The sequence below is a fragment of the Tinamus guttatus genome, unplaced genomic scaffold (genome assembly GCF_059628265.1).
Source record: "Tinamus guttatus ecotype Peru unplaced genomic scaffold, ASM5962826v1 Tinamus_guttatus_pri_ptg000227l, whole genome shotgun sequence".
Taxonomy (NCBI): Eukaryota; Metazoa; Chordata; class Aves; order Tinamiformes; family Tinamidae; genus Tinamus; species Tinamus guttatus.
The window spans coordinates 4863707-4888372 of NW_028288761.1; the positions used below are offsets into that span (position 1 = coordinate 4863707).

The following is a 24666-nucleotide window of genomic DNA, read 5'->3' on the forward strand; positions in this document are numbered from 1 at the left end:
ATGTGCTGCTTCAGCTTTAACATCTGTTTTCAATAAGGGTCAGCTTTAAAAAGCCTCTTGCTTTTTTGGGTACCAGAAAAAGTGTTTTTTTTTTTTTTTTTTTTTTCTTGTTGCAGGTACTTGGCAAAGGTGAAGAGTGGAGAGGTGGGGAGTTAGCTAACTCTATTGGCGGAGGGCAGAAAGTTCGGCTGCTGAAAGAAGCAGTAGGAAGCTATGCTGATCGAGAGGACATGGTTATAATGTTTGTTGAATGGTGAGCAAATCTGGCTTGTTGCCTTTACATTTTACTCTGGGTAGGCTCTCAAAAGTAGCTGCTGTAACATGCTGAAAGTTGCATGCTGGTTTTCTTCCTCTCTGAGAGTTTGCTTCCATTCTTGAAAATATTAGATTGCACTTGAAGCAATTGTAATTTTGTTATATATAAAAGCTGCAAGGTGAGGGTGTTTGTTCCTGCAACAATAGTGTTAGAGGAGCTAGGAAACCAGCTCAGGGTTGTCAGCAAGATCTTCCACCTATTAATAAGCAGACGTGGGCACAGCCCTAGGCAGTGAGGAGGACCTTCTTGAGCTGGTCACGTGCAGGGGTGCAGACTGGCACCAGAGGCTGCCAGCTCGGCGGGTTGCCTGCGCAGCTTGCTTGGATCTTTGTGGCACGTCTCTCTGGAGCATGTGCTCCCGCAGTTTGGTTTCCCTCTTAACCTACCTGCTCGTTTTCTTGTTTTTAGATCCTGTTCTGTGTAGGACTAGGTAGAACAGAGCTACTGCGGGTAGGGTTTGGTAGAATTCATTAGCAAATTTCGTTAAAAGGCTCTCACAGTGGTATTTACTGAAGCGTTCCTTTGCATATGCATTCGTGTTTGCAGATTTATTTTCCTGACTTCTCACTGTTTTCTCCCTAAATGGACAAATATGAAAATCAGTTATCAGTTTGGCGATAGTTCAAATTCCTCCAAAATTCTGCTTGGTAGAACAGGTTGTTCTATCCAAGCACAGGCTGATGCGGATGGATGACAGAGTGCAGGGGACAGTGTGTGCTGTAACAAAGATGACACACTCCATCAGGCTGAAGCGCTGCTTGTCATAAAAATCCCAAGATTTAGCCTCACGAGTTCTCCAGGATCATAATCCCCAGCATATTTTGATTTAAAGCTAATGGAACCGATTCCCCAAGAAAAAGAAAAAAGTTAGTGTGAGTCTAACAATATGCTTTATTTCTAATGAGCATTTTCATTTCCAATAATCCTGGTTTGTAAATGTGATGCTCATCAAAACAGCAAAGATTTATCTCTTTCAAGTGTTTTTCATTATATTCATTGTGAATCATTTGGAATAGTAAATTGAATAAAAGGAAATGTCTTATTTACTTGCTGTAACTAGTCAAGTCATTTACAATTAACTGTTTACTTAAATTTGCTTCTTACTGTCTTTTTTTTTTAGCAATATTTTTATAGGGCTAACAATTATGGGAATAGTTGGAGATAATTCATTTTTTCATGAGCAGTTTCTTATTGATGTGCAGACAGCAAATGCTACTTGCCAGCCAATGGAATAGTATTTAAATAAGATTCACTTTTGGGAAGCTAACTACTGGTTTACCTCAGACCATTTCAGATTGAACGGGTTGATAAGCAGTATATGAACTACTGATGGTCAGTATAGACAACACTAAAATGGTTGATGCTGTAACTGTTCATCCCAAATGCCCATGACAGCCTATTTGTATCTCCCACCAGACTTGACATCTCTCAATATTTTTTTTTTATTTTTAATATTTGCCAGAAAATTCAGCATAGTTACATTCCCTACATATCCCTTCAGCATTTTAAGATGATCCTGGTTCAAAATGGTCACGTGGCCCAATAGTCCACGTAAATATTATAAGATCTGGGACCCAGCTAAACCCTTGCTTGTTTGCATTTTGAGCTCTTTCTGCTATTTTAGCTGTGTGTACTAAATGTTGTCACTCAAAGCTGTGAGTGCAGATTTTGCCCATTTGATTCTAGGGGATCTAAACCACTGTCATGATCCCTGAGCACTGGTAGGGGACAGAGGATGGGGCTATCTCCTTGCCATAGTGAAGGGATGGGGATGGGCAGGTTCCAGCCCGGAACATCTGCAACCTCAGAGCTGCAGGAAATGGAGTTGTGGAAACTTCCTTTTTTTTTTTTTTTGCCTTTTGCTTTTTTATTTATTTTTCATAATCCCTTCTGATTAAGCATTTGAGCTTTTACAGCTTGCAAAGACCCGCCTACCTTTTGTTGGGTATATCGCTTCTTTAACTCCATCATAAAATTCTGAAGCCGCCTTCAAAATTAAGACCCAGCACATTAAGGGCATAACTTGAAGCCCATTTTGCAATGTTCTCAGAAGCATAGCCCTGAGGTGGACCTTCCCTTACTGCAGAGATTCCCTGCTACCTATAGCACATAATGTGAAGTAGCAGGTAAGCAAGGCAAATGATGAACTTTCAGGGTTTGCTTGGCCCTAGAAGTGGTACTGTTGCCCACGGAGACAAGCAGCTCAGGAGCTGAGCGAGTGAGGAGCAGGAAGCTAGAAGAGATCCTGCCCACTTGCCCGTGTGAGCACCAAGCCTGCTGGTCACCTCTTTACAGAGTAGGGCCATGGCAGTTAGTAGAGAGCTTAGATTCATGGTGGATTTATACTCCTGCAAGGTATCCTCTAGTAGGGTTTAAAACAGTTGTCCGTGCAGTTTAGCTACTCTGAAGTGACCTCTGCACTGTGATTTCTATTAAAATCTGTCCTGTGTCCTTGTCTCTTCGGCAAGCAGAGCCTGTGGCTAGCCTAGCACGTTGCTCAACTTTGGCTTTCTCTTCCAGAGTGACAGTCTCTGGGAAGCGGTGTTCCAGGGGATTTGGGTTCCTTCCTGCAGCTGTAAGTCTGTGCAGCAGCAGCAGCGCAAGCTTGATCAAAGAGGCGAGCAGCCTGCCATCAGCTATTAGGTTAAACCTCAGACAAATCCCCTTTTTTGTCAGCCGTCTTCTGCTTGTCTCCTGGTTCTTGCTTGTTCTTAAGGCACCTTCTGGCTTTCGGTCAGGCTGCCCCAATTTGAATGGAAAAGCGAGGGAATTTTATTTTTGTATATCTGGGCAGAAACTGTCAGTTCTTGCAGAACTGGAGACACTCCAAAATGTACAGTATTTTTTCTTTCATAAGTTCAGCTGCCAAAGTTACAGAAAAACAAAACAGTGAAAGTTTTCAGAAACCCACTTACTTTATATAGACTGCGTAACAAACTTCCTCTGCAGAGTTCATACTGTGCTCTGTGGTGGAAGTCTTCCCTTTCACATTCATGAGCCAGCTGTTCTCCAGTTCTCGCAGGCCAAAGGCATGAAGTACCCTTTGAAGAAAGGGCGTTTTAAGTGATTTCAGAACTGAAATGAGGAAGTATTGGAAGTCAGTAAGGGTTGGTCTCTTGATGCTTTTGCTGAGTAATACATTGCTCTAGAAGCTGTGCTCTCTGTAGAGGTACTGCAGGGGAAGGTGCGCTGGGCACTACGGTTAGAACAGAATCCTCGCCAGAGAAGGAAAGTTTGGCCTGTTAAATCTGTAGGTATAACCAAGGGTTTTGCAGGTGTAGCATTCCTGTTACAGGGCAGCCCTGTTTCAGGATTGGCAATTTTCTTAGACTTGAGTACAAAAACTGGAACCTCATATAGGAACATTTAAATTTTTTATACTCGCTTTGAGGTTTTTAGATATAGTTTGATAACATGAAGCCACTAGGTTTGTGATATGACATTCTTACATGACGTTTGCCAAACCCCTGTGTGTATGTGCTTCCATTTTGGGAGAGTGCTGATCTTCAGCTTCGTATTATGGATCGGTCCATTTTGAGAGATGAGCCCTCCATCTTCAGGTCTTCACCCTTATCTGGGGCTGGGAGTCAAACCTGATGAACACGTAAATGCAGAGGAAGATTTTGTGAGGTGCCTTCTGGGGTCTCTAGCAGATTAAAGAGGGGAGAATGTGTTGGGAGAATGCCACAGAACTGAAATTTGTGAATAAGTACACTTTATTGAGAAATATCTAAGTACATAGTCAATATGACTTTTCAGAAGAAAGTCTGTACCACTGTGGTTTGGAACAAGGTCATCTGGAATTTCCCAGTGAGAGGCACCAAAATAGTTTTTCAGCCCTGCTGTGTTTCATCTATTAGGGTTTTTTGTTGGTGTTTAAATACATAAACAGTTTCATAAAAGGGATAATACATCAAAATACATGAAACCTAAAAATCAACCGGACCCAAAAAAATATGAAGGAAAAACTGCTTAAAATGTGGAAGGTTCAGGCAAATGAATGTAAAGGAGAGAAATCATGTTTCATATCTGCATTTCATGCTGAAAATCTGAATAATGTAGCCATTTCTTTGAATACAAAAGTGTTAAACTAATCTAATGGGTATCTTTTCTTTATTTTCAGCTACGATGTTATCTTTGCGGGGGGCCCTGAAGAATTGCTAAAGAAATTTCAGGAAGCTAATCATAAAGTTGTGTTTGCAGCAGATGGACTGATTTGGCCAGATAAAAGGCTAGCTGACAAGTATCCTTTTGTCCGGAGTGGAAAACGATTCCTGAACTCAGGAGGCAAGTGTGACTCTTGGACACTCATTCTTGAAGTGAAACTCTTGAACTTAGACACATCTGTTATCTGTTTTTTTTTTATTATTATTTTTGTATTTTTGTGTGTAATTGTTCTTGAACTCCTTAAGTATAAAATTGAGGATTGGTTTGGTGGGTTTTTCTGTTATTTTCTCTCCATAGCTGCTCTTCCATGCTTCCGAATACATGTGCACAGGAGTGTTTATTGGCAATAACACTGTGGAAAGCACGCGTGTCACGTACAGCGAAGGGCCTGACTCAGCCATGTAATGAAGTGCGGCGCAGGGATGGGTCACCCCCTTGCCACCAGCTGAATCTGTTTCAGAAACAATCCCGGCATGCAAGCCTTGTCTGCAAATTAAGTGCTATTTATAGGCACAGTTCATTAGCAGGACACGGAATTTCCTAACTTGGCCACATTGTTCTTGGGATCTCCGCACGCAGGCAATGTAGATAAGCTAGTTGTATATGCTATGCTGTCTCACTTGTTAGCATAGCTTAAGGAGTTATTTCCAAGAGAAAAGTGTGAATTAACTCCCATTAATCTTGATGTAGTGTTAATTCTGGAGTACCTGGTTCCTTAAATGCCAGATTTGTTACTGATTTTGCAGCTGATTAATACTTGTATCCATCCACGCTGTTTCCCTGTTTGAGAGCGGGACATAGCTTTTCCTGTGAGTTCTGGGTACACGATCCCTGGCACTGTGCAGGTCTGGGAATGTGCATGTTTCTTTCCCCCCTCTTCCCTCATCAATCCTCCTTGTCTTTTCTGTTTTGGCATAAATGTGACATATATCAGGTTTGAGCTGAATTCCCTTTATGAGTCTAGCAATATTAGATTTCTCACTTCTCTGCCAGCAGAAAACGATTAATGAAAATGATTTTTTTTTTTCTCCTCCCTCTCTCTCTCTCTCTCTCCCATAGGTGGACAATTTCATGGTTTGGAGTTTGCAGGACCATCCCAAACATGTGTTCCTACTTTTTTCCTTAAATTCCCTTAAAATAGCATTAGTACTAGAAGTATAGAAGAATAGAAGTAATTCTTAATTTTGAGCTCTTTAAAACATAAATAATACATATCACTCCCAGAAAATGGAATTTTGGAGTCAAGTTGCATGAATTTTGCTTTGTTGGCACCAGTGGTTGGAATGGAGTCCCTAACTGGTGGAACAGTGTTGGCAGAGTACTACTTTTTATGGAAATAACTTGTGTGTGTGATTGCAGGATTTATTGGTTATGCTCCATATATAAATCGTATTGTACAGCAGTGGAACCTGCAGGATAATGATGATGACCAGCTGTTTTATACCAAAATCTATGTTGACCCCCTGGCAAGGGTAGGTAGTGGCTTGCTTTCTCATTTCTGTCTGCTTAAGCAACATGTTGCTCTTCATAAAACATCAGAAGGTAAAAGCAAAAGCAGTGCAGTCTCCTCCTTCTTGCCTGCCTTGCTGATAAATGCGCTTGTCCTCCAGAGGTTCCTACTGCCACAGTGATGAACTGGTCTCTGAGGGGTCATGACTTGAAGTATTATTCCGGACTGTCTGCAGATCCAGGCAGGTTGTGCTTCGCTGTTAGAAATAACAACTCTGAGGTATATGATCAGACACATTCATCTCCATGAGCGTCCCATGTGCGCTGCAGTCTGACAGCCAGAGAACGTGGCAGTTTTCCAGGGCGCCCAAGAACTTTTTGCCAATCCAGTGTTTTATATTTTGGCTTGCTGCCCTTTCAGATTCTGCCTGAAGCTGCCTCTAACTGCTCAGACTTCTATGCCGATGGGCTCAATAAGACCACGTTGTAAATTTTCAGTGGAGGCATCTCTGTGCTCTAGCTTAACGTGCAGAGTAGCAGGGAGGTGCGCGATAAAGCGCAGTGAGTGACAGAAGCACAGCCCTGATGCCTAGGAAAGGGCTAAAGGTGTTAACAACTATTGATGCAACAACAACTGGCTTTAGAAGCTGATCTTGTAGATTTTTGAGGTTTACTGTGAGCACTTGTGTGCTTAAGGGAGGTGTGGAGTCTGCGAGGTACATACAGGTTTAATAAAGTGTGCCTGAAACATGGGGCACATTCAGATCCAGGTACAGAGACATTTGCATCGGCATTATGGAAGCTAAGCCAGGTCCTAGATAGGCGGTTGCAAGGGCATGGTGCAAAGACTCTACACCTGATGCTGCACTGAAGTCAAAAATAATATAATGAGCCATCTAAGTGGAGAATATTCTGGACTGACAAAAATTTTATATCTACACAGTGCTGCAAAATGTCTACGTAGCTCTCGTTTTAGTACCCTGATACTTATATGGTAATATCCAGAATTGTAGAATGTGTAAGGAAATCTTGAAAGAACAAAATAAAGTATGTTATCTACCTATGATTTTTTTAAAAAATGTGTATATATATACACTATATATTTTGATCGGCATCTTAAAACTTTGGCAGAACAGATTAAACTATATAAGAATGTAAGTAGGATTAGGCATAATTTAGTACAAGGAACATGTTTTAGTCTCTGGTGATTTATATTTTACCCTGATAGGTAGATTCAGTTTTTATATTTTTGAAACCCTGAAATGAGGTGCATTTTGTTTTAAAAACTGTCAGTATGCTTTGTTATTTTGCCAAGTTTTTTAATTCTTTCTGTATTTATTTATTTAAAGATAAATCATGGAGATTTTTGTTGACTAACACTGCCAAACTGCAGTTTCTTTGGAAAGTCATGACCTGTGTCCTTCAAGCTTAGAATAGTGTGTGTTCTTTTTATTGTTTTTTTTTTTTTTTCTAGTTATAAAACCTGCTTGCAGGTTTCACTATACACCTGAACTGGAGAGAAATTTAGAAACATTTGAATAATTCGTATGCATAAAATTATGAATTGTATCTAAAATGATGCAAAATAACATAATTCTGCTTGATTACTTGCTGTCCCTGCAGTATAACTTTTTGTATTGCAATAAAGTCATTGGCTTTTACAATACTTCACCATCTTTGCTACTTTTATTTCAGGAACGTATTAACATTACTTTGGATCACAAATGTGCAATTTTCCAGACTCTAAATGGAGCTGTAGGTAAGTGTATCATTTGCATGTTTTGTGTTTTATTACCCATTTTTGCCTCAACAAATATGCTTGCTTGCTTTTTTTTTTTTTTTTAAATCTTCATATGGGCAAAACTGATGAGCAGATTAATAAAAGTTATTTGGGGTTAATGTTAAACCGTCTTTTATTTATGGGTGCAATACTCAAAAAACTAAATGAAATTAGGAATAAAGAACCATCTTTCCATCTTCCTTTCACAAATATGATTATGGGAATACGGATGGCTATGAAATTGTATTTTAGATGCAAGCAAGCAGCTATATATAATGAAATGAGAAGGAAGAAAAAATGCAGAATTTTCTTTATTTAATGGTCATGAATTTAAATGGAAAAAGCTTCCTCTCTGTATTTTTACAAATACCCTTCCATACCTTTAATCTTCAATTTCTTTAATCTTCAATTATAGCTCAAAGTCATATTTAGATCAGATCTCAATAAATATTCTTTTGCAAGATTAATTTTATGTTTTCTAAGCAGGTTTTCTTCAAATATTAAAGGATACTGATGGTAAACTTTGAAGTTTCATGTAACCTTTTTTGGCCTAAAAAGTTAGATTAGAATTCAAGAATTATTTAAATACATAAAAGGATAAGTAACAATTAGTAATAGCAGCAATAGTGCATATTATTGTTTCAACAAGAGATTAGAGAAATCTGAAATTTTAGCTTTTGCCTATGAAACTGTACCTTTGACTACTGTACAATTCTGTTTGATTTGCAGATGAAGTTCACTTGAAATTCGAAGAAGGAAAAGTAAGAGCTAGGAATTCCATATATGAGACATTACCAATCACCGTTCATGGAAATGGTCCAACTAAAGTGAGTGACTGTTTTTTTTGTTTGTTTGTTTTTCGTGCAAAGACTGCCATTTTAGTAACAGCAAAAACAGGGGACAAGCTTGAAACAATCTTGGCCGTCATTGCTTATTTCTAATTGGTGCTGAGAAGAATTGCAAGGATAAACCATTCCTAGAGGTTTTGGATGGTCAATAAACCATCCTCACATTAATTTGATATTGATCCTGAAAGCTCATTCTGCTCCCAAATTAATTGTAGCATTGGGCCTTAGAAGCAAATAAGATTATGTTCATTTTGTTTGCCGTCCCAAAGCCATTCATGAAACCATACTGAAGAATGTCTCTTTGGTTATGAAATGCTAAGCAGAAAAGTAGAGTTTTAAGGGGAGAGAGATTTAACTAGAGTTACAGAAATGTATCCAATCCACCATAGACCTCATAAAGTATATATATATTGCTGGCTTGTATCGTTGAATCTTCAGTGCCTTTGATCACTGCCTGCTGAGTTCCCATGGTTCCCTAACTCCAGGACCACAGCGGAGCTCAGTTTGCCCTGTGAAATTGTTGGTTTGGCAGCTTTGCTCCATTTAGAAGGACCTGTCTGTGTCAGTGGTCTGAAGGACCTGGCACGGTCCCTATGGGAGGAAGAATGGCCATATTTTGGCTATGTGGCAGTTGTGCTTTTTGTCCTATGGCCAAGTGGTGTCACGGCGTCCCGTTCTTGATGGCCTCCGTTCGCCACCAGCCACCACCGCTCTGAGTTCTTCTGAGTGCATCTTCCTTGTGGTACGTTGTGCTCTCCAGAAAAGCTTAGTCGAGCTAAGTATGCAACTTGTATCACCATCCCAGCAACTGCTGATTCTTAGCTATTTGCACTGTATTTCATCTTCTGAATCTGTGAACGTGCTGCTGTTGTAATTTGTTTGCGTTATAATTACTCAGCAGTTGTGAATTATATGAGAAATTTATTCCGTGCTGCATCAATGTATTTGGCTCAATTTGAATACCAAATTAGTTATCATCATTGGCTTTGCTGACTTTTTGCCAGTGAAAAGAAAGGTACTTGGATTAGTGGTTTATGTTGAAACTCCTTATACTAATCCACAAGCAATACTGCCTTAAACAAAAGTGTTTTAGGCATGTAGTTGATGTTACTCTACCATGACCCTTCACCTGGGCCATAAAACTGAAAGACTCCTAAAAACAGAGGAGATGCTTGCTACATATCACTCTGCATGTTTGTGCTTGGATTATTCTCTTTTAAACATGAGCTTTAGTTAAGAGGAAATTAATGTAAAGAGATTGAAGAAAGTTTTCACTAATTAGTAAATAAACTAGTGCTAATGTAACTTCCAAAATCAACTCTAAATTTTTGTGTTTTACAAAACAGGAGGTTCTTATAATAATCTCTTGAATTTACAGATTAATAAGTTATATTAATCAGAGCCCTTTTTTGAGAAGGGATACCAAATTATATGATGTATAGTAGTTCCCCCTCACCCCTTCTCTCAGACAGACTTTCCCCAGACTTTCCCTCTCTCTTAAACATTGAAAAAGGCAAGAAGAGTCAAGTTCTGCACAACCCAGGAGGACATGGCAGCCCAGGCAGGCCATCAACTAAAAAAGTAGTACATATCTTGTTCAGTGCCAATTGCAAGTCTGTTAAGAAGTTAGATGCTCTTTTAAAGCACACCCTGCTGTTTTGTCAAGAAAGGCCAAGATTCAGAAGCCAAGTAAAAGCTTGTGTCCAGTCGGCTTTGTCATCTGGATATATATCTTCCATGTTTTCTATGGGCCTTTCATATGGCTGCTCTTCTATTTTCTGTGTAAAGTATTCGTGGTTCTCAAATTCAGGAAGAGAATTAAAATATGTTGCTTTTTTTTTTTTTTTTTTTTGGCTTGAAATCATGAAGAACAGCTTGCAGGAATTGGGGGATCTATAGATGGTGCTTTGGAAGCCAAACAGGCATTTAGTTGGTGATTTTTAATCCTTTCAGCAATTGTTTACGTGAAGTGGAGCCAAGCTGAATATCCTCTATATTGTATAAACAAAAAGAAGAGAAAGCTTTTACCTCCTGCTTTTATGTTTGTTTTCTTTTAGATAAGAAGATAGTACAGTCAATTACATTTAGGTGTAAGGGATTTCAGAGGTTTAGACTAACTTCCTTAAAGATACAAATCAGCATTTGCATTCACTTTTCATTAGTCTTAATTGTTCATTTGATTACCAGATTCACTTGAATTATTTGGGAAACTATATCCCCAATGCTTGGACCCGGGAAACTGGATGCAGTATTTGTGATGTTGATTTGCTAGACCTATCAACAGTAAAGGTAAGAAATCCCTCTTAGTATAACAATACCTTTTTGAATGGTATGTATCTTTTTAACAGGTATATAGTGATTTCTGAGTCAAAATGACTGCAGAATGTAATGTTAGGCTTCATATAAACCTCAGGACATATCATTTTTCTGGTATGTGAAATTTTAATTTACTGGAAGAATAGTTTCAGAAAAATTCCATACTGACTGCATTTTGGTATAGGTTACCATTCGTCATTATTAAGCATACCCTAAAGAGTCCTCCTTTCCTATTTCTATTGCCTGAGGTTCAATGGATTTTTTTATGCAAGATTCCGATAAGTAAGTTGAATTTCTGGGAAGCATAAAAACTCTTTAAGCACTGTAGTCTTTTAGTGAAGATTTATACAAGAATAGAATATGTATCAATTTAATAGTCTATTTTACAAATAAAGATGAGCAGTTACCTACTCATTTATTATTCCTGAAGGGGCTACAGGAATAGTCACAGTACTTAAAATTTTTACTACTTTCACTTCAAAGGGTGATAGAGATCTGTATTGTTGAACGTATATGGGGACATCTACCTGTATCATAGATCTGATGTAGTAATTGTGATCTGAAATGAGCTCACAACACACAGAGTTTGCATAGCACAAACGTACACAGACACCTATTTGTGTGTGTGTGCATATATCTAATTTTTAGGAATTAATTTTTGCTCTTTGGTTGCAAGTATAACACTTCCCTTGTACTCAGTAAAAACTGAAAAATATTTAAGGACATTTTAGGCAGGATATATGCAAAGATCTACAGTGTAAAAAAGTATAGGACTTGTACTTAAAGTTTTTCAGAAATTGCTTGCAGCAGCTGTATATTTTGTTTCTGTTCTGTAGTGAGGAGAGAAGAGGAAGGCTTAAGGGTCGTGAGAAGTGGGGATAGCTTGAAAGAACTGGTAGTTTATGATCCCTGTGACTAAAGAACAAAACGAAAGACTTGCTGGACAATAAGCAAAAAGGTGTTGCTGGAATTGTAATCACTTTCAGCTTTTTATATGTGTTTTTCTTTTTAATTATTGTTTTGCTTTATAAGTGCATTCTACTGGAATTATGGGTGTTTGCAGTCCTAAGTCTAACTTAAAAGTGTTGTTTCCTAACTGTGTGGGCAATTAAAACATGATTGGGACATAGTTAAAATTAAAAATGAGAAGTAACTAGCAGTGATTTCCTGGAGAGCTTCCTGTAGTTTGAGCACATCTTTTTGGAAGTTGTCTTCCTTTACTATAATTCATTCTTTGGGCTTCATACCTTACTTATTCTGCCAGAAGGAATAGTGAGACTTTTTCTTGGCTTCTGTGGAAGTTTTTACTTTTGGCTTTTCTGAGTGCAAGTGATATTTCACTTTCTGAACACACTTTCTGTTCAGGCCTGGCCAGTTGCTACTTAAAATGAAATCTTTCGTAAGAAGAGCAATACCAGCTGTGAGTCTTTACCATGCTCCTGTCTGCATGGTTTTATTTAGCTGTTGGCACTGATGTGCTCCTATCTCGGGAGGTGTTTGTAGGAGTTTGTTTGTTTTTATAAGGAAGTAGAGAATCAACTCGGTCGATGCCAGCTGCATCATAGGGTTTCAGCTGCTTTAGAGGAATTCTAGCATGAACTGACATGATGAGTTCAGGTGTTGCTGTCACAATATAGGTCATACCAGCCGCTGAAGTAAGTGATACAAAGCCATTAGACTCTAGTGCAGAACAAGTAGATGAAACCGGTGATTTGCAGCAAGGGCTTAGGCAAATCCTGCCTCTATGCTGGCCGGGAGCTGGTGCGTGCGAGGCAGAAGTGCTGGAAGAGGCGCCGTGGTTTCCTGCAAGCTGATGGACGAGCAGCAAAGCCGAACGCATGGCCAGCGGCTTGCTGGGGAAGCACGCACAGTTACTGCAGGTAACCTTTCTTCTGGAAAGGTTTCTGCCCAAGCTAAACTGGGAAGAAACAAAATCACAGATCTGATATAGTCAAAATACTGAATATTAAAATAATACATTCTGGCCTAGATTCAGACTGCAATGACAGCTTTTTATCTAGCGAACCAAGGTCTAGACTCATGAATTCTCTGCTTTGAAAAGAAATACTGTGAGAGCAGTAGGAATTTGTACTCTGATATTTTAAACACCATTTTTCAGTCACACCCCTGAGCTTTTAGTCTACAATGTTGAAAGTCATAGCCAAACAATTCATTCCTATGTATGAAAGGAGTATTAGTAATTCCCAATTTCTGCCATAACCTTTGCAGTTCTGATCTGAACGGGGTTTTTTTCCCACCCCCCCCCCCCCCCCCCCGGAAAATATGGGGACCAAGGACATAGAATTTGGAATGATATTAACTGCAGTTTGATTATTGATAGCACATGGATGTTTATTAAGGTTCATGGTGCACACTGCTTTTTCTGATCTCCCTCATTGCAATGAAGGGTATCAGTTACCATGACCCTAGTCTCAGGGGAGTAATTTCCTGAGAATATTAGAGTTAGTTTTTTAAAGAAAATACAGTGTACATGTTATCTTCAACGGCTTTGAAATTATTAGCCTGCCTTCATGAATGCACATTAAATTTGGAGTTTAAATTGTGACTAGGCGGTAGTCTGGGTAAACATTGGTGCTTAATGTTTCCTTTCTGGTATATTTGCCAATATGTTTTTGGATTTCCTATGTAGACACTGACTTTGTGAAATTTCGACATATTCTGATCTTTTATCCAGACAGTTTTTGAGTGTCTTTTGACTTGCTTAGGGAAAACTAACTTGAGATCTTTAGCTCACTAAAAGAGTCTTAGAGAGAAAGAAACAGGAGATGTTTATATTAACTGTATGTTTAAAAGGTGTGAGAAACTAGTTTTGTTTAACCAGGACATTTCTTTGCGTGTGTGAATAGAGGCCTTTGAAGATTAAATTTCTTCATCTCCAGTAATGTAATAGTATATTTTAGTAGCACATGCAAACCTAGACAGCTAGGTTTAACCAGTACTCACATGGATTAGAAAATGTAATTAAAAAGAGAACAAATATGATTTATAGCCCATATAATGACCTCTTCTCACCACCTTATCATCTATTTTTATTGATCCAATATAGTACTTTTTGTAAACTTGTAAACTAGTATGCAATGTGGCTGCTACTGCTACCATTTGTCTGGAGCAAGAAGTTACCATCCTTATCCAGTACTACTTAGCACTGTTTAATCTTGAAAATTGGCTTGAAGGTGGATAAAATTTCACTGTCCTCGGGCGCAAGGGGGATCAGCTGGTATGCAAGCAGGGCAGAACCCAGTCGGTTACAGAGAGAGGGGGAGGTAGTGTATATGAAAGTAAATGCAAGGTATAGCAATCTTGCTTGAAGTACAATTGAAGAATATTTGTGGCATTTATTAACTGCGTATATATACATATGTGTATATATATATGGAGAGAACAAGAACTTAAAATCCTTCTGTATGTTAGTGAAATTTAGAGAGAGTTCTCACAACATTAAATATATCATCTTTATAAAGTCAACCAGAGGATACAAATATGGGGGTAACACTTTTGGGTTAGTCTGGTCTGTGCGTATGTTTGAAAGCTCTGTGACCTCGTAATTCTACTGAAAAGCAACTGTTTTCCTGGTGCGATAATCTCAGAAAGGAGGCAGATGTTATTGGTTGTGTCAAAATAACTTTTTATTTATTTATTTATTTATTTCAAGGAATATCCAAGAGTAAAAATCGGTGTTTTCATTGAACAACCCACCCCTTTCCTACCCAAATTTTTAGACAGACTGTTGACTCTGGACTACCCAAAGGAGGCACTCAGTATCTTCATTCATAATAATGTAAGTATTATCTGCCTATTGTGCAAAGCTTCATTTTTAGAAATTATGATATGAACAAATGTGTGTGTGTGGGGGGGAAGTGTAAGGAAGGAAGTATACCACATACAAGTTTAAATTGCATTGAAAGGGCTTATTTTTCATAATGCAGTATGCAGAAGTAGAAAAAAACGAGCAATTTTATCAATGCAGAACAAAGCTGAATGAAATTAAAGTAATGCTTGCTGTATAAACAGACTGTTTATACAAACTGCTTAGATTCTTTCCACTGGTGAGAGGCTGTATTTTAAAGTGTATGCTTCTGGGAAAAGTATAAGTTGACATCAAACAGTAATTGAAACAGGGTTTGCTTTTCATCTTGTTGAGACTCTAGTGCCTTTTCCTTTCTCCTGGTGCTCCTGCTGAGTGCCATGGCTTAGGGTAGTGAGTCCGTGTATGTTTTGAATGGCAGCACAGCGGTGATCATGATTTCATGATTTTCTTTTTTTTCTGGAAATTTTTTTTGTGAAGTTTTGTGAAGTTGTGAAGTTTTTTTTTTCTTTTTTCTTTTCTTTTTTTTTTCTCCTTACCTGCCCTGTGACTTCAGCAGCCCTGCTAATATAGGTGAGGTTACAGATTGGTGCAGATGTTTGAACGACTGAGATATAAGAGAAATGGCAGGAAAATATTATAATACTGTCCCTTCTTTTTAAGTGCACACAGTGCCGTTTCTATCATAGACCTACACATTTGAATAACAGAAGTGTGTTTTTTTTTTTTTTTGAGATTTCAGTCTGGTTTTATGAGAGGAGGATGAGAAGGAAGGCATTATCAGAACATCTGGGGAGCCTTTCCTCTCTAGTCTGGAGACACTGCCTTGATTTATACTGCTTAAGTGTTTGATGCTTTTGCTAAAATTTTGGGTGGAAGAGCTTTTAGTGATAGATGTCCTAAAATGCCAGCAAATGCTGTTTGCCATCTGTTTGTTTAGAATAGGACACAGTTTGTGCTTGGATGCTATGTTTCGCAGCAATTTGTACTTTTCATTTACTCTAAACAATGTTAACATGATTACAGGAGGTTTACCATGAAAAGCACATCAAGAAATTTTGGGAAAAAGCCAAGAACATTATCAGAAATATAAAAATTGTTGGACCTGAAGAAAATCTGAGTCAAGCAGAAGCCAGGAACATGGGAATGTAATTTCTAATTTATAAGTCCTTTATAACAATGCACATGCTAACTTTTTCTTTTTTTAATCCTTAATATGTATTATTTTTCATTTTAAATACTAACAGTTTTGCATCTTGAAATACAGTTATGGGGACTTTGGTGGAGCGAGAAAGCACTGATAGTACTGTTGAATGTTTTATGGTTTCTGTCCAATATAGAAAACTGTTTGAAAACACTTTTTTTCTCTGGTTTGGTCTATGCCAATGGTCTGTCACTTGGCCTTCTGATGAAGGCCCAGGCTGGCATTAAGTATAATGATCGTCAAGACCTCTGTCATGAGCATAAATTCCCTAAAATTGAAGTTGTTTTTTTTAAGAGCACTATGCAAATAAAACATGGTACAACACACCAAATTTTAACACAGTTTGCGCAGTACTTACACATAGCATATGGGTGGAGGCTGTTGTAAATAGAAATTCTGATTACAGCATATTCTTGAAAAGCGCATTTGGTGTTATTTTTGTATTCCAAATATTTTCCAGCTCAGTGTTCACAGAATGGTTTCTTAGTACAAAAGCACATCTTGTATTCAGTATGCATTTAACACCTGCACATTCTTGTCCTAACTATCCCTCTCCTCTCCTTCTGTTTCCTTGTTTTAAACATAAAATAAAAGTATAGGTAGAACTGGATCTGAGCATACAGGTAACATAATTATGCTGCTTTATGGGGTTCAAAGAGACAGGAGTCTCCTTTAGATGTTGTTTAGAAGTTTCTGCTTACCAGAAAGAAGTTGAAAAGGCAAACTGATTTCATCCGGATGGTCAGTCTCACTCCCTTCCACCAGGAGAGAGCTGCTCTTTCTCTATCCACCTGGCACTCACCTGACTCAAGCCCTGCATACACGTTCTTGCTCACTGAGGGGTTTCTTCAAGGACTCACAGCTCTTCTAGGGTGTCCGTCAACAAGATTATTGGGTTGTACAAACCCAGTTTTGCCATGGCCCTTGGGCAGCCTTAATTCCCAGACAATTCTTTCATTATTCTTTTCTCTCCTGTCTTCCACCAGTGATGGAACAGAGAGGTTAATGTAAGAAGGCTCATTTCTTTCTTAATCTGAGGCTGAGAATGCAATGTAGGCTGCTAAGCGCATCAACTGAAAGAATGAAGAATTAGTCCTGAGTCTTTGTGATATTCTTGGAAATTTGTTTGAATGGCGTTTTGTTTTGTTGAAGCCACTGGAAAACTTGTATTTGGATGAGGTCCAAGCCTCTCCCAAAGCTTTTCTAGGAAACATTACAGATGTCTAGCGTAGGAGTGTAAGGGTCCATTCAGATGTTTATGAAGCATTCTGTCTTTGTCTAGAGCAAGCACATACCACGTTTGCAAACTTTCTGAAGTAGTGTGTGCTTTATGTAGCTGAAGTAGAATTTCCAGAGTTGTTGTCTTCTCCCTTTGAGCTTTGCTATATGGACACCATAAGGCAGAACTTTCAGTGTGACCTATCTTGTTGTTCTATTTTTATTGTGTCTATATGTTTCTATTTCTTCCTTCATTTAGTCTTCTATTTTTCTACTTCTTCATTTCAGTATAATGGAATTGTATTGCATCTCACTCAAAAAGCTTTAAAGTTGTTTCCTCTTCTAATAGAACCTACCTGTTTTATAACATGATGAAGGCTTTTGATGAGATATATTTTATTGCCAATATGTGGCTATTAATAGTAATTTATACGTATATTTACGTAGAATTCTTTCAAATTCTGCTGTGTAAGAGAGGAAGATAAGTTATGCTTGTGTAAGACAGGGTAATCAACCATACTTGTGATATGTACCAATGTACAACTGTGTTTGTGATGGTATGGATATAATTTGAGTTGTGTTGCTTCTGTTTTGGAGAGCCTCTTATTTAGAGGCTTTATCCTAAAGAGAAGTGTAGGGTCTTGAGAAAGCATGTAGCATTATACATATGGAATGAGATGATGCGGAAACATTGAATCATACATAAATCATGAGTGTTGCTAGTTGGCTCCTTAATGTGGACAAGTTTGGCTTCTTTCAGTTCCACATAAGCTTATCTAGTTTCAGTGCATCTGCTTGCATGATCTTGGTCTGTTCTGCCCTTATGGATATAATCAGCTTCTCTGGAACAACTGGGTTTCTCTTTTCTTAAGAAAATTTAACTTGGAAACATAGCATGTTCATGACAAAGCCAATTCCTAAGAAACCTGTTTGCTTTCAATCCTTCAGCTGGCTCCCAGAATAACCTCACTTCTTTCTCTCGAACTTTGCAATGGGAATAACTTAAAAAGAGTAAGTTGCTTTGAAGGTCCAGTTTCAGTTCTCAGTGCCATATTTTTTCTTTTTGGCTTAGTTAAAAAAAAAAAAAAAAAAAAAAGTGATATATCAAGATGAGGGTCTCAGTAAAATAGACTCTCTTTTATGGCAAAGTAAATGTGAAAGGAAATAACTTATTTTTAATTTGACCTATAGCCATGTAGCAAACCTCTAATTGTCTCATTCATGTGATAAAGAATAACTGAGATGTTTACTTTCTTGCTTCCTATTGAAATGAAAGGCCCCCTTCTGAGCTTTTGAGATAGTTTGGTAGCTGTTGAAAAGTCTCTAAACTAGGTAATCAACAAAGTCTTCATACAAATCAACAATACTGTTGAATAGGAGAGGGACTTTTCATCATTAGAGGCTGAAAGAGAAAGAATTAGAATAAACTGAAGGAAAACAAAGCAGGAATGAAGGAAAAAGTTAGTTGTAGTCTGCCTTTGCATGTTTTAGTAGTTTGTATCTGCCTGCTTATCCGCTGGAGATTCTGTTAGTGTTTTGTGTCTTCTAAAACCTTTGTCTGCAAGAAATAAGTTCAAGTCCTTAACTGTCAAGACTGTTTTTAAGAGAAAAAAAAATCATCTGAGTTCATCCCTATGTTATTGGCTTTGAAGATAATTCTTCAACCAGCTGTTACAGAATATATTATGACATAAAGTACAAAATAACTGTGTGAAATATATTAAACCATAGCAGAAAGTGGAAAATAAAGGATTTTATTGCCTTCTTTATAGAATTAAAAATTCAGAAAGCATAGTTTTTTCAATAATTCCTTTTTCCACAAAATATGTTCAGACTTTGGTGTTCTGGATTTTTTGTTTTGTTTGGTTATTTTCTGAAAAATATTAGAAACACAATTATTTAGGACTTCTCTGACCTTTTTTTTTTTTTAAAAAAAAAAAGGCGATTTAAATCAATTTTTAATGCGAATGTTCACTTTTTAATGAAAATTTTAAAATGAAAGCTTTCAAGTTTCAGGAGAAATGGCAGAGAGACCAGAATCAGCTTGGTAGGCCTTGCTGGATTTTGAGCAAGCCCTGTGTTTTGCGTCTCGTGTGCTTCCTGAAAATCAGAGGGTGCTAAGTTGCTGCCTCTTATTAGAGCTCCAATTTCGTATTGACAAGCTACTAGTTGGACACACAAGCGCTGCTTCTTAGTCCTGCGAGTAGGGCAAGTGCCTTGGCTGTGGCCAAGGACAGGGCAGGACCTGCTGATGTCACGTGCTTTGTGCTGGGGACCTGGATTTTCTGGAGCTGCTGCTTTTTTTAGCACTGGGTAGTTTTGCATTTCGGTCTCCTGGGGAGTCAGGAGCATTTTGAACTTTCAGAGCATTGTGGAGTGTAAAAGTCTTTCCCACACATTTTCTTTCAGCATCTCTGGGATGTAGTAGCTGTTTTGTACAAAAACGAGAGTTTGGTATCTCAAGATAAGTAGAGGTTAGTGCTTTAGCTGTTTTGTGACTACATTTGTTTACCTTTAGTGACCAGGACTGCATCCAGTTCTGAAAATAGTAGCGACTCTCCTAGGGTCTGAGACTGCAAACGTCATTGTGAATGACTAACAGTGTCACACACACGTTCAATTAATGCTGCGGGCTGTTCTCCGAGGGCTCCTTTTGGGAAGGTTTGTCTAAGTGTTCTCCAGGGAAGCACAGTGTCCCTGTTCAGAGTTGTGTCTTCAAACTAGGAGACAAATAAAATAACAAATTGATTTTTACAAATGATTTTACAAATGTAAATTTACATTTACAAATTCGAATCATGCCTGAGCAAAATTTAAATGACTCGGTCCCACACAAAGGACTAGCTCCTTTGGAGATGTCAGGAGAAATTCCCAAGTGCAAAATAGCAGCGACTTTTCCTTTTTAAATGGTCACTCTCCCCAAATGGGCTAAAGCTTTAAGGAAGTTTATGCATCATCGTAATTGCAACATTTGCTTTGTATTTCAAATGGAGTATCTTGCTCCTCTTGTCCTGGCTTTTCTTCTGATTGCACACTGAAGTGGCTTGCTCAAGTCATGTACAAAAACAAACCTTTCTTTTCTAGATGGGTGGAGCAGGTGGAGTGTAAAGCAAGTAAATTAAATTTTTTAGCTATGGAACTCAGATTAAAAATCAAATCACTCAACCTCTGTTTATTTCTATAAAGCAATTGCCATTTCTTGTTCCTTGCTCTGGCCTGAATATCCATACTAAATCGTTTCACATGCAATCTAGTATTTCTGTACCATGGAGGTTACCATGCAATGTAAAAATGTAATGATTTAAAGTACAAGACTATGCAGGATTACTTGTATTTTCCTGGGAAAGCTGCTTGATGGCATTGAAAGCTTAAAGGAAAGAAATATTGATTTTTTTTTCAGTAGTCTTTATCAATTTTGAGAGAAATTTTCAAGCTGTTTTTCATGTATATCTGGGAATCGTAGTGGGGAGAAGATAGAAAGCAGTGACATCACTCACATTGTAGAAAGGTACAACTGAAACATGTTCTGTCTTTTCTAGAAGAACACTTGGTTTACTGTACACTCTCACAATTCTATTTGTGCAGGAAATTATCTTTACCAACTGTATTCTTGTAGGTCACAAAGTGATTATGAAAAGCTCTTCAAAAACTGCTTCTTTCCGCTTTTTGCATTACCCTCTCCAGAAGGATTCAATTGCTATTGCAATTAGCAGGTCACATCTGTCACACCTTTGCCCAGACACAGCCCCGTGTTATGGCCCCATGCAGTTATCCTGCAGAAGTTTGTCCATTTAACTCACTACTACCAGGTATCTGCACTGAAGGCTGGTGTTTCCATGTCTGTTGGGGCAGGACACAGCCATGCTCACTGAACTCACTGAAGGTCAGTTAGGATTCCCTCAGAAATCCAAAAGGAATCCAGTTTGTACTTTTAAATCTGCTTTTAGTGTATCACTCCATTGTAATCTTAAGATATCTTTGTTTTACTGTGCTACATTCCAGAGGGATTTAATCTAGTTGTTGTTTTTAGTTACTTTTGTATTTCATGCTCTGAACTTCCGTGGACACGTATGAGCTAACCATTCCCTTTTCTCTTTTTAGGGACCTTTGTCGACAGGATAAAGAATGTGAATATTACTTCAGCATAGATGCAGATGTTGTACTGACAAACCCAAAGACTCTAAAAATATTGATAGAGCAGAACAGGTGTAGTATATCTCTCGACTTTACTGAACTTCTCCCAGATCGAAAGATTTTGAGTGCCTATTTTTTGTAATTGCTTCCTTGCTCAGGAGGGTGTTATTGTAAGAAAACTCAGATTAATTCTCCTTTTCAACCTTCTACAGTGGTTATTTTTCTGTAACTGTTGCTGTAGCCTTTCTGGCTGAGGAACCGCCTTGTTCACCTTTGCTGTATAGTAGTAAACTCTAAGCTGTTCCAGTGGAAAACTTTGAAGCTAATCTTACATGCTTTTGGGGTTAATGTACCTTTATTCAGGTACATTAAACCAAAAATGATTGTGTCACATGAGAGAATTGTTTCAAGAAACAAAACCTGTCTGTTCTTGCAGAATTAGAGCTCTTGTCTGCTTGCGGTGTTTGCTATGCGCTTAATAACAGGCTTGGGAGGAGCAATGCTCAAAGCATTTTGTTTTTGTCAAGCAGCAATTCCTGATGTGAATTTCAAATATTTGAAAGCTGTTCTGAAGACAGCAGTATGGTGTAAATACTGCTTTATGGAATGATTCAAGATTTCAAGGACTGGTGGCACTCATGCATAAAAGGAAAAAATATATATATAGCTTATTGTTGATGTTGCAGTATTACTACTCCCTTTTTAGAGTACAGATTATTTAGTTTAAGAAATAGACTCTTTTCTTGGGACTAAGGCAGATCCCTCACTGAGTAATGAGCCTGGGAATATCCAGCGCATCACACAGAAAGGTGAATTATCAGTGTCTGTATTAAGCTACTGCTGAGAAGGGATTGAGCTTAGTTAAAGATACGGCTGCCAGTGCTGTGTGTAATGTTTTTTGTAAAAATTCCCATTTTATAAAGAGAGAGAAAAAGTCAGGTATAAGTCCTGGAAGAAGCAGGATTTTTTTTTTTTCTACTTAACTTTCCATTTTTGACTTTGTGTTGAACTTTGGGAAAGCTGGAATAATTTGGATTCATGAAGTTGCACTAGACTTGTGTGTTCTTATTATTAAAAGTTATTTTGCAGAAAGATACTTGCTCCACTTGTGACTCGGCATGGGAAGCTTTGGTCCAATTTCTGGGGTGCTTTGAGCCCAGATGGCTACTATGCTCGATCAGAGGACTATATTGATATTGTCCAAGGGAACAGAGTGTAAGTAATTGTGGGTTAATGTTTGATATCATGGCACTCATATACTGTTTTTAGCAACGTATTCTTATTTTCTGTATCATCTTATGTTAGTTACATTGTTAATTTTTTTTTTCCATTTCATAGATATGTTTGCATTTTCCCTTTGCTTCCATTTCACAGCCTGAAGTAGAAAAGCAGAGTGTTTAATGCAGTGAGGTAGTGCTAGGAATAAGTCATGACTGATACCTGTCTGATTGTGTCCAGTTACTCTAACTGTTTTATATAAGAAATGGCAAAACAAAGAGATAGTAAAGCAAAAGGGTTATAGTTTCTGCCTATGTCCGAAAAACCTCAGTCAAAAGGAGTCACTGATGCATGTGTCAAATGGCTATAAGTACTGCTACTATTCTGGACAAGTAGCATATTTAATCATCATATAACTCAACAAATATAACTTGTTTCTTAATGTGTTTCTTTTTGTATATTATGTCAGGTTTATCGTACAGGTCTCTTGAAAGGCCGTGAAACAAAATATTTCTCAGGTTACACCCTCCTCTATACACCCTTCTCTAAATTAATGCAATTTAAGCTGATCTAAGCTTGACTTTCACATGCAGTCGCATTTTTTTCCTTGCCCTGAAAAAACAAAAAGGTCCAAAGCAGACTGACCGTTTGAGCAGGGCTGGCTGGTTTTGACTTGCGCTGAAAGATGTGCTCTTGGCTGTGGGAGACTTGGCACAGAGAGGGAGGAAAATCTGCAAGGCAGGCACTGTACAAGAGCAACGCTTATTTGTTGATATTGGCCCAATTCACGTAAATATATGGCCTGCTGTGGTCAAGGGTATTTGTGTGAGGAGGTCAGAACAGCTGTGTGAAGCCTCAGCACAGTGTTTAAAATCTTCTAAAAAGTCTGTTTTAGCATTGCTGTCTTGATCTGGCAGCGTAGAATAATACTATAGTATAAAGGAATTTGATTGATAGTCTTAACTGCACAAACATGAAGTACATTTGTAGCTGAAACTTTCCTTGGAGAATTTGACCTTTTTATGAAGTATTGTCATGAAAAAACAAAAATTGAGTTAGTGCCTACGCCTACATTTGGGATGTGATCCCTTTATGTCCAGCTGTAGTTTTTCACATGTCTTGGGAAGCTTTCAGCTGCATTGCCTTGAAGCTCACTTCGTCTTGTCAACAGAGATGCTGATTTAGGAGAATATACAACAAATCACAGCTTCAGTGACTAACTTATTTCTATTCTTTTTTTTTTTTTTTTTTACAGAGGAGTATGGAATATTCCTTATATGGCTAATATATATTTAATTAAGGGACAAACTCTCAGATCAGAGATGAAAGAGAGAAACTACTTTATGCGTGATAAGTTGGATCCCGATATGGCGCTCTGCAGGAATGCCAGGGAAATGGTAAGGTGCAGCTGTAACAGCTTGCTTTTAAATATAATACACACAGACTTCTCTGTGTCCTGCTACACTTGACTGCTTCACTGGATTGATCTTGAATTTTACATTTTTACTTCTAATTAAAAGTACTGGCCAATTTTTGTGAGATATTAGAATGTTTTAGGTATATATCTTTAAAATATTGACAAGAGTGAAGCTTTTTCCATGGTCAGTGGATTGGTGCACTGGCTACATGATGGTTTCTATTTATGCACCTTGAAAAATCCTATTGAGGTTAAAATATCTTGCTTGTTGACAGGGCCTCAATAGGATGAGAGCTCTATTTTTCCCTCTTGCTGTATATGACTTTAAATTTAATCAATGCATTTAGAGCTTCTCTGCTAGCCACATTTTTATACAATGTGGAACTTCTAGCAAAAAAAGTTGGAATATTTAGCAATTTTATGGCTGAGTTGATATATTTTTAAGCTAGATGGTAGACAGCGTTGACATAAAAATTCTATGTGATTCGTGAAATGGTATTAGTTTTATTAATGGGTGTGGATTCCTTAGTTTTCTAGATACAATTTTAATTGATTAGAAGTTTTTGTTACTTGCATTAAGCTGTAAGTAATAAGAGAAAACGTATTTGTACTCTAAAAATATGAATATGTAAATCCAGATTTCTACTGATATCTACACTAGTTTCAGCACAGAAACAAATAAGAGCTAAACCAGACCTATTTCCAGACACTATAGCATTGAAAAATAATTATGCTGAATTGAACAAGAAAAGTTGGCAAGTATTAATTTTTTT

The 24666-nt window shown here is 37.9% G+C and overlaps 1 protein-coding gene and 1 long non-coding RNA gene across 2 annotated transcripts in view; one reads left to right on the forward strand and one right to left on the reverse strand.

Moving 5' to 3' along the window:
• Positions 1-24666, reverse strand: part of LOC148594579 (uncharacterized) — a 576515-nt gene that overhangs the window by 406108 nt on the left and 145741 nt on the right. The gene's annotated exons all lie outside the window — the stretch shown is intronic.
• PLOD2 (procollagen-lysine,2-oxoglutarate 5-dioxygenase 2) overlaps positions 1-24666 on the forward strand; it is a 49686-nt gene that overhangs the window by 18589 nt on the left and 6431 nt on the right. Inside the window, exons 3-13 of the mRNA XM_088525582.1 lie at positions 117-253; positions 4440-4603; positions 5843-5955; positions 7628-7691; positions 8442-8539; positions 10748-10849; positions 14550-14675; positions 15729-15850; positions 21226-21330; positions 22348-22473; positions 23732-23873. Coding sequence (XP_088381708.1) covers positions 117-253; positions 4440-4603; positions 5843-5955; positions 7628-7691; positions 8442-8539; positions 10748-10849; positions 14550-14675; positions 15729-15850; positions 21226-21330; positions 22348-22473; positions 23732-23873 — 1299 coding nt within the window. The remainder of the gene's footprint in view (positions 1-116; positions 254-4439; positions 4604-5842; positions 5956-7627; positions 7692-8441; positions 8540-10747; positions 10850-14549; positions 14676-15728; positions 15851-21225; positions 21331-22347; positions 22474-23731; positions 23874-24666) is intronic.